Source organism: Crocuta crocuta, unplaced genomic scaffold (assembly GCF_008692635.1).
Source record: "Crocuta crocuta isolate KB4526 unplaced genomic scaffold, BGI_CrCroc_1.0 scaffold237, whole genome shotgun sequence".
Taxonomy (NCBI): Eukaryota; Metazoa; Chordata; class Mammalia; order Carnivora; family Hyaenidae; genus Crocuta; species Crocuta crocuta.
Window position 1 is genome coordinate 1,559,781 of NW_027531914.1, and position 8,775 is coordinate 1,568,555.

The window sequence follows — 8,775 nt, forward strand, 5'->3', positions numbered from 1 at the left end:
CACTCTCTAATGCTGCCTTGGCATTATGGCCGCCGCACCTGTCAGTCTCTCCAACTGGCCTCTAAGTGCCATGAAGTCAGGGATGGAGCCAGTACCTGGCAGGTAATGGGTCAACTGTAAACTCTGTCCAACAAGGGAATTAAACAATGGTTTTTAGCCCAGCTGTGCATCAGAAATATCTGAATGGGTAAAGAGGAGAGGGGAGGGGAGGGAAGGGAAGGGGAGGGGAGAGGAAGAAGCCAGGGCATCACTCCTAGCGATTCCAATTCAGTAGGTCTGGGCGAGGGCTGACCGAGGCTTCCAACAATTGCAAAGAACCCCCAAGTGATTCTGACATGCAGCCTGTTTTGACAATCACTGGAACGGAAAAAATGAATGAATTTGTGGATGGATGAGTACGTGACTGCATGTGCAACTGTGAGGACCTCTCTCGCAGCCACTCGCACACACAGTGAACAAAGGGGGCATTTCTGAGGGGGCACAGCTGGTCTCTGTTGTGGGGCCACCACCCCATTGCCCTGCGAAATAAAATCAGAGGCGACCTTGACCTCAGGACCGGAGCTTTCTGACAATGAAGGCACTAGAACAAGGCCCAGCCTCCAAAGGGTGAGCTAAACAGCGGGAAGGAGAGAAGGGCCTGGAAGGGAACGCTGGCCCAGGCACAGGGCTAGCATCTCCTCTGTGCGGCTTCCAGGCCAAGTGCATTTTTTTCTTTTTTTGCAGGTTATTTTTTTAACTGCAGTATAGTTAATATACAGCATTATATTAGTTCCAGGTGTACAATACAGTGATTCAACATCCTTTTAAAATTTTTAATGTTCATTTATTTTTGAGGGGGGGAGGGGCAGAGAGAGAGAGAAGGGGACAGAGGATCCAAAGCAGGCTCCAGGCTCCAAGCTGTCAGCACAGAGCCCAACGTGGAGCTTGAACCTACAAACTGTGAGATCATGACCTGAACCAACGTCGGACGCTTAACTGACTGAGCCACCCAGGTGCCCTTGATTCAGCGCTTTCATACATCATCCTGTGCTCATCACAGGTCAGGCCAAGTTCTTTACTGTATTGCTTCATCTCACTCCAGGTGGAACACTATTGTCCTATTAATTAACTTCATTGTGCACCTGGGGACACTAAGGTTCCAGAAGGTGAGTCATCTGCCCAAGGCTGAACTTGGGGGGCTTTTTTTTAAGGTTTATTTATTTTGAGGGGCAGTAGGGGCAGAGAGAGAGATGGGAAGAGAGAATCCAAAGCAGGCTTTACACTTTTACCACAGAGCCCAATGTAGGGCTTAAATCCACAAACTGTGAGACCATGACATGAGCAGAAACCAAGAGTCAGACACTCAACGACTGAGCCACCCAGGTGCCCCCAGGGTCTAGGTTTTGATCCCAGACCGTCACTCCAAAGCCTGTACTCTTAACCTCAGGGCTAAGAAACCATACATGACACAGTGGGAAAAGGTAGACTGAATGCCAGAAACTACAGAATGTCAAAATAAATACTCAGTGAGAATAATGTCACCCAGAAGCATCACTGTGTTTTGCAAAATCCTAACCATGGCTATGCTATCTTTTTATAAATCTATCAATGGCTTTTCCATTCAGTTATTATAATTTTATATCATACACAAAATCTGATACGGCAAGAACAAAAATGTTACAGCAAGGTCATGATGGAACATTTGGATTTAAAGGCTGTATCTTGGGGCGCCTGGGTGGCTTAGTGGGTTAAGTGTACGACGTTGGCTCAAGTCATGATCTCATGGTTTGTGAGTTCGAGCCCCACGTCAGGCTCTGTGCTGACAGCTCAGAGCCTGGAGCCTGCTTTGGATTCTGTGTCTCCTCTCTCTGCTCCTCCCCTCCTTTCACTTGTGCTCTTTCTCTCTCTCAAAAATAAATAAGCATTTTAAAAATTTAATAAATAAATAAACAAAGGCTGTGCCTTATATTTGAACCATAAGTGCTCCAAGTCCCAGACAGACGATGAAGCCAGTGCAGGTTTCATGACACAGGCCCCCTTCGTGGGAGGTAATACCAGGAGGTAGCACTGAGTGTCAACTCTCTGGCAGGCACTTTCATATGTGCCCTAGTTCTTAAAAACAACTTTCAGCTCAGTATTACCGCCTCCCCCTCCCCCCCCCCCCCCCCGCCCGCCGNATGAGGCTGATCTAGGTGCCGTACACGGATTCCAGCGCTGGTTTCTCCTCTGTGGCACTCTTTCTCATTTCCAGATCACAGTAGAGTCTGCAGTGACCTTGACCAGTTTTAGAAAAAACTGAGTTAATAATGTTAACCTCAAACCTATATTTATACTTGTTGGGACTATTAAGCCAGCAAAAGCAGACTCTCTTCTCTCCGGTCTTGCTGCACTCCAGCCTTGGGTAAGGCTCTTAGCGCTTGCCCATTTATTAAAAATGCAAGAGTTGCAACAATGGGCTGGGAATTACAGATTTAAAAGGCAGATTCATTTTTGTTTTTCGGTTTTTTAGTAGTTTATTTGAGCATTAAAGTTTTTTTTGAACATGACTCAAGAAAACAGGGATGGAAGGGGAGGAAAAAAAACAACAAGTCAAAACTGAGACCCTACGAGATTTAGACATGATTGGGCTGTGCTCAAAAGACCCTAAAGAAAACACCAAGGACCAAGTGAGTTGTCAGCTAAACAAAAAGATTCTTATCTACAAAATAGTGACCTTTTGGAGGAAAATAGGAGGAAGATAGAATCAAAGAGAATGGAATGGGAGAAGCAGGAAAGACTAAGAAGGATGTGTTTGTTTCTCTTTGGGAATTTTGAGAAAGAACATTTGTTTCCAAAGCCAAAGCACTCTTTTCCATACAACAGAGGTGACAAAGCCAAGTTCTGTGCCAGCTTTGCAGAAGACATTGTGCTGCAAATGTAGGAGGGCCTTTCCCCTTCTACTAAAGAAAAACAGCCAAAATCAGACCCAATAATAATGACAGCCAATAATTACTGAACACTAACCAAGAGCCAGGCACCATGCTGTAATGTATATGCCTCTCTGATAGGCAGCGCACTCAGGAAACTGCAAGAGGTATTAATATACCCATTTTACAGGTGAGAAAACTGAAGTTTAGAGATGTTAATGTGTCCAAGGCCATGTAGCTGGTAAGAAGGAGAGCAGGGATTCTTGCTCAGATATGTCTCTCTCCTGAGCCACACTCCCCCTAGAAAACATGGAGGCAAGGCAGCAGTCTGAAGTCACACCTTCTTGGGGCTCCTTGACTACTGTAGGGACTTGATAGAAAAACAAGCACAACCCAACAAAGACATCAAGACGATCCCAAATCATGGAGTCAGGTTACTCAAGGCCTGACAGAAGACAGCTGTCCCTGGGCAACTCTCAGAACTGCACAGAATTTGATTGGTGGACCAGCGCTCTCCAAACCCCAGCCTCTTCCAAGGCTTCCCGGAGTGTTTGTTAATCCCTGCCCCCTCCCAGCTTCCTCCCCATAGGCTATTCCCCACTTCCATGAGTCTGGAAGCTTCAGCAAGGGCACCAGGGAATCAAGTGTAGCCTCAAAAGGATGCAGGAAGGGAGCACGGCTCATTACTGCTCACATCCTCATACTTCAACTGAAGTTGTCCAGAGAGGATAAAAAAGCCATGATGTCACCATGGGACACATTTAGGGGACTCAGATGACACTTAGAGAGAAACCAGAAAAGTCCCTGACATTTCTGAAAACCAACAGCAGAATGCCTGGAGACAGGCGAAGCCAAAGCTCACTCGAAAGGTGCCCGGGACCTTAATACCATGACTACTTCCACTCACTCCTCTGTCTCACTCATCTTGGGATTCAGGGCATGGACTAACTGCGCCTTTGGCCAAAAACTCTCAAAGCAGGCACTTTGGTGAGTTCAAGCCTGCAGGTGAAGATTTTTCTCCAAATCCAGTTGGAGTTTGTGTTCTGTCCTTGAAACTCATTAACTCATCCCTCAGGACCTGTGGGCACCAAGAGCATTCTGTTCTGATAGGCGGTGCACTCAGGAAACTACAAGGAGAAGAAGGGAAACCGCTTGCTCCGGCCCCAAGGGGAGTCATAAAAAGGTAGGGGGTAGGCAGCCGAGGAGGTTGGGCAGGATAACTGGATGGATGCTTCATGGAGGGCGTGACATTCTACTGCTCCACAAATCACGCTGCACCCCTAACACACAGTCTCTGCTGTGTGCATTGCATCGATGCCTCCTGTTTCCAGGGCAACCTCACCTGGGTGAAGGGTGGTGAGCAATGGATGGGCTAAGCCAATTTCCTTGACAACTTAAGTCCCTGAAGTGAATGAGCAGCAGCCCATTAGTGCATGAACTCAGTCCTAAAGCTGGACAGAGCCAGCGGCAGAGGTGGGTGAAACAGGGTATCCAGTGGGGGAAATTTGTGGCTCAAGACCCCAGGGCTTTCACTGAAAATAACTCTATATACCCCAGTGATCAGCACAATAAATCTTAGCTCATCTCTGTCTTTCTTCTCTCACAAAATGTCCATCAGATAAGATTCATTTGTTTAGAATGTTTCTAAGTCAAAATTTTGGACTTTGAAACTATAACAGCCACCACTATCTACTCTTTTTTTTTCCTTTTCTTTCTCTCTCCCTCCCTCATCCTTCTCTCTCTCTCCCTCCCTCTTTCTTCTTTCCTTCCTCTCTCTTTTCCTCCCTCCCTCCCTCTCCCTCCTTTCCTCTCTCCATCCCTCCCTTCCTTCCTTCCTCTTCCTAGTAATGCAATGAAGCACAGGTAGGGATAGAATCAAGATTCAGAGAACAGAGCTAATGAAAGGTAGCTAAGGCAGAAGACAGTGAAGGAAGGCACAAGAATGGGGTTGGCAATATCACCCACAAAGGGAAACCAGATTCCTGCAGTGTGTGGGCTTTTCCCGTGAAGCTGAAGGAGTTTGTGGCTAAGGGAGGTTTCCTCCGGTCAAGGTCTTTCAGAAACAAAGATTCTGTCTTCACTACAGAGAAGAGCCCAGAGAAGGCAGAATTGACTTGGCAAGCCTGGAGAGGAGGCCCCGTCCGTGTGGCCCCTGGCAGAGTGCCAGGGTCAGCAGGGCTTGGGCACGGTAGGGAGTGGGGGCCGTGTGCCCTGTGGAGCCCCAGGCATGTAAGGAAATGCTTTAAGTGCTCACTTCTCTCTGAGCTCTCTCTGACCCTGCAGCTATTAAGACAAAGCCTTAACTCCCTGGAGGTAGGTGGGCTCTGAAGTTCAATGGCACAGTCTCATCCCTGGAAAGGGAGGGAGGAGCTCCACAGAGGCTCTGCGGCTATAAGGGCTTTGGACGGCAGTGTGGGGGGGTATATTCATGAAGCAATGGCTGAGCATCTTACAATCTAGCCATCTGGAGATAAGGAAGGAGATAAGGAATGAAGATCGAGAATTAAACCAATACATAATCACAAAGATGAGGGTGAAAAGGACACAGAATTGAGGAGGTGCAGGGCGCCTGCGTGGCACCGTTGGTTAAGCAGCCAACTCTTGACTTCAGCTCAGGTCATGATCTCATCAGTGTGAGATCTAGCCCCCTGCCTGGCTGAGCATGGAGCCTGCTTGTGATTCTCTCTCTCTCCCTCTGTCTCTCTCTCCCTCTCTCTGACCCTCTCCTGCTTGCTCACTCTCTCTCTCTCTCTGTCTCAAAATAAGGAAAGAAAGAATTAAGGAGGTACACTGACTGGAGGAGGCGTGAGCTGGAGGTTGCCAAGGGCTTTTAGGGGGCTTCAAAAGGCTTCATGGAGTATCTGCCTGGCTCAGTTGGTGGAGCAAATGACTCTTGATCCTGGTAGTGAGTTTGAGCACCTGCACTGGGCACGGAGCTTACTCGAAGGGGGAGAAAAGGCTACGTGGATTCCCAAAGACTCCCCCCCTCACCATCCCTCTCTCAGTCACACTCCCTAAGAGTCATAGCTTTCTAGATGGGTTTGTTTCCAACAGGCGCTGTAAGGTTTCAAGGGAAGGCTTGCAACCAGAGTTTATCAACCTAGGCATCTGAAGCGGGCACTATACCAAATAAGCTTTGCAGAAAGAAGTCTTATTTTCTTCCTTCCTTTTCCCCTCTGGAAATAAAAGTAGGTTGTGTTTCTCCTGCCTCTGATCCTTGGAGATGCCCGAAATAGGAGCTGAAAGGGCTTCTTGGATTCCCTCCTCAAGTTCTCTGCCCCGGATACCAGTGCCTGCGCCTTCCGTCCCGGCTACTGCCCCTGAGGTGACCAGCCAAACCTTCCTGGGGCCAGGAGTGTCTGCGAGGTGGTTCAGAGGCCAGCGACTTGAGTCGTGTAGGGCAGGCACTGAGTCCCAGGGCCCAGGAGACTAGGGTGTGGGTGGGTGCCCTGGTCCACCCTCGGGTTCTCTCCCCTACCAATAACGATGGGGGTGCTAGGAAGGGGGGTGGTGGGAGAGCCACAGGTGCGCGGATACACCCGCACCGGCCAGCGGAGGACAGGGCCTGGAAGAGGCTCTGTGCTGGCGGCAGAGAGAACTCGCGGAGAGCTCGGTTTGCTCGCCAGAAAACTTCTGGGACCGTGTAAGTGCAAGTGGACACGGCAGATCACGGAGGGGGCAGGGACAGGGGCCTTGCGGGGACAGGAGGGGCACTGGTTCCTTCCATCCCGTGCGCGAAAATCGAGACTGTTCCTGTGCCGGGACTCGCCACCTTCCTCCACTCCCTTTTTCGTCCTTAACTCGGCCCCAAGGTCCGCGGCCCGCGGAAGGGGCTGAAAATCTGAAAGGCGGCAGATGGGAGGGCCCCAGGGCCCTCCATCCCGCCCGTCTTCCCTCTCCGGACGCCTGGGTCAGCGGGTGCCCAGCGCGTCCCTGCGCCCAGCGACGCAGCGGCAGGACCCCGGGCTCCTCCCGCTCTCCAGCCCGGCGTCGGCAAAGGCGCCTACTCACTCCAGACAGCGGGGGAGGCAGAAGTTGCAAAAACCTGGACTGAAATACCAGCCGGCCCCCAGGGGCCGACCACCGCAGGGCAAGGGGCCGGGCGCGTGGGGGGTGGGGGCCAAGCGANGGTGCCCGGGGCACAGGGGGCGCCGGCGGGACTTACCCCAGAGCAGAGTAAGCGGCTTGGCTTTGGGGATAAGTGCCAGGGAGTACACGGCCCCCAGGTGGAGCAGGCTCATCAGGACGACGTTCCTCCAAACGACGATCAGCCGCTGCCCGCGCTCGCCCAGTCTCGGGGGGTCACCGCCGCCCTCCGAGACCTCGATCCGCGCACAGATCTCCTCCTTGGCGTTGCGGAAGGGGACCTGCCTCCCGTCGGCGGCCGGGCCCGGCATGGCTGCTGGGGGGGGGGGGGCCCGGNTTTGTCGTTTTTTTGTGCTTCTACAGTTCCAAAAAATACCTTTCCCTTTTGAAAAGACCTTTTTTAAAAAAAAAATTTTTTTTTTGAAGCCACAGTCTACTAGTATTGGCGAATTTAAAATACTTGCCTGGGGTCGCAACACAGGTTAAGCCCATATCCGAGATGAGAATCAAAAGTGCACGCGTCTGCGGGTTCGACTGGCTCCGTGGGCCAGTGGAGGGACGGAGGCAACTGCTCAACTTTTAATTAGACAGCCGCAGCCAGACACACAGTAGGTACTCAATTAGTGCCTTTTAGATGACACATGATTTAGTAGCCAGCAGTGCCCTGCCCACCGCGCAGCCATCCGCCGCGCGGCTGTGCTTATGGCTAATTCTGGGCTAACCAGCGCACTTCCGGACTGTCTCCTCAGTCCCCAGTTGATGGAACAATACTGTAAGGTCAGCACCGTTTTGAACGGGGCTTTAGAAAAATCACCAGAACGTTCCAAGGAAAATTACCCCATGAAAAAGTTGTGTTTGTTCATTCCTCTCTCGCAGTCAATTCAGAGCTGTTCAGAGGGATCCCCAATTGCACAGAAATGCTGACGGGGTGAGCTGGTCGTGTCCCCAGCAGGTGTGACTGCACCTATAGTAGCGGAAGAAAAAGCGCTCAGGGCTGGAAATCAAGGGCTCTGAGTTCTAGTTCTATGTCAGTGTGACCCAGCTTGGCTTTCCACACACAGATTTTCTTTCCCGGGAAACAGAACTAATGTTTACTCTTTCTTCCAGCTTGCAAATTCTATGGACGTCAGTTTGAAGGAGTACCATTATGTTGACAAATAAGGCTGATTTTTGGATTACCCATTGTTAGGAATCCTTTCCAAGATTCCCGGAGAGGGAAAAAAAAAAATTACGAAGAACTGACTGCATGAAAGGGCCGTACACTAGCATCTCGTTAGCAGACCTGAGCCAGTCCAATCAGCCAGATTAAACTAACGTCGGCTTTAAAACTGTATATGGCGTGGAATTGGGACCACTGAGGCAGTGTTACGTGGTGCTTCAGACGGAGCTGACACTATAGAATGAAAGGAAATTTGCCTGGGGACTGGATAAATGTTGACACTATATAATGACTAGTGAGATAATAGAATATGAAACTAGAGGGTATAGATTTCATTAGCCTGTTCAACCTGGGCTTTATAATGAACCACTTTTTCTTCACATGTGCCTTCTCCTCCCCACTCCCACGAGACCGTATACTCCCTGCAGGCCTCTAATTCAGACCGTCCTGTCTCTCAGGGATGGACTAGGATTTTGGCTTGGTCAAAAATCTCTGGGTTATTGTAATGATTCACCACACACGCTCTAACCATTCAGTCGTTTGTTTGAGATTTATTGGGCACCTGCTATGTGCCTGGACTAGTGGACGCTGGGGATACAAGGATGAATAAGTTATGGTCCCTCTCTGCTCTAAAGGAGCTCCTCA

At 50.1% G+C, this 8,775-nt stretch overlaps 1 protein-coding gene across 1 annotated transcript in view; it reads right to left on the reverse strand.

Annotated features, from left to right (window-relative positions):
• Window positions 1-7,289, reverse strand: part of SCD5 (stearoyl-CoA desaturase 5) — a 150,852-nt gene extending 143,563 nt beyond the window's left edge. Inside the window, exon 1 of the mRNA XM_077774794.1 lies at window positions 7,051-7,289. Coding sequence (XP_077630920.1) covers window positions 7,051-7,282 — 232 coding nt within the window. The 5' untranslated portion in view covers window positions 7,283-7,289. The remainder of the gene's footprint in view (window positions 1-7,050) is intronic.
• Between the last annotated feature and the right edge of the window lie 1,486 nt (window positions 7,290-8,775).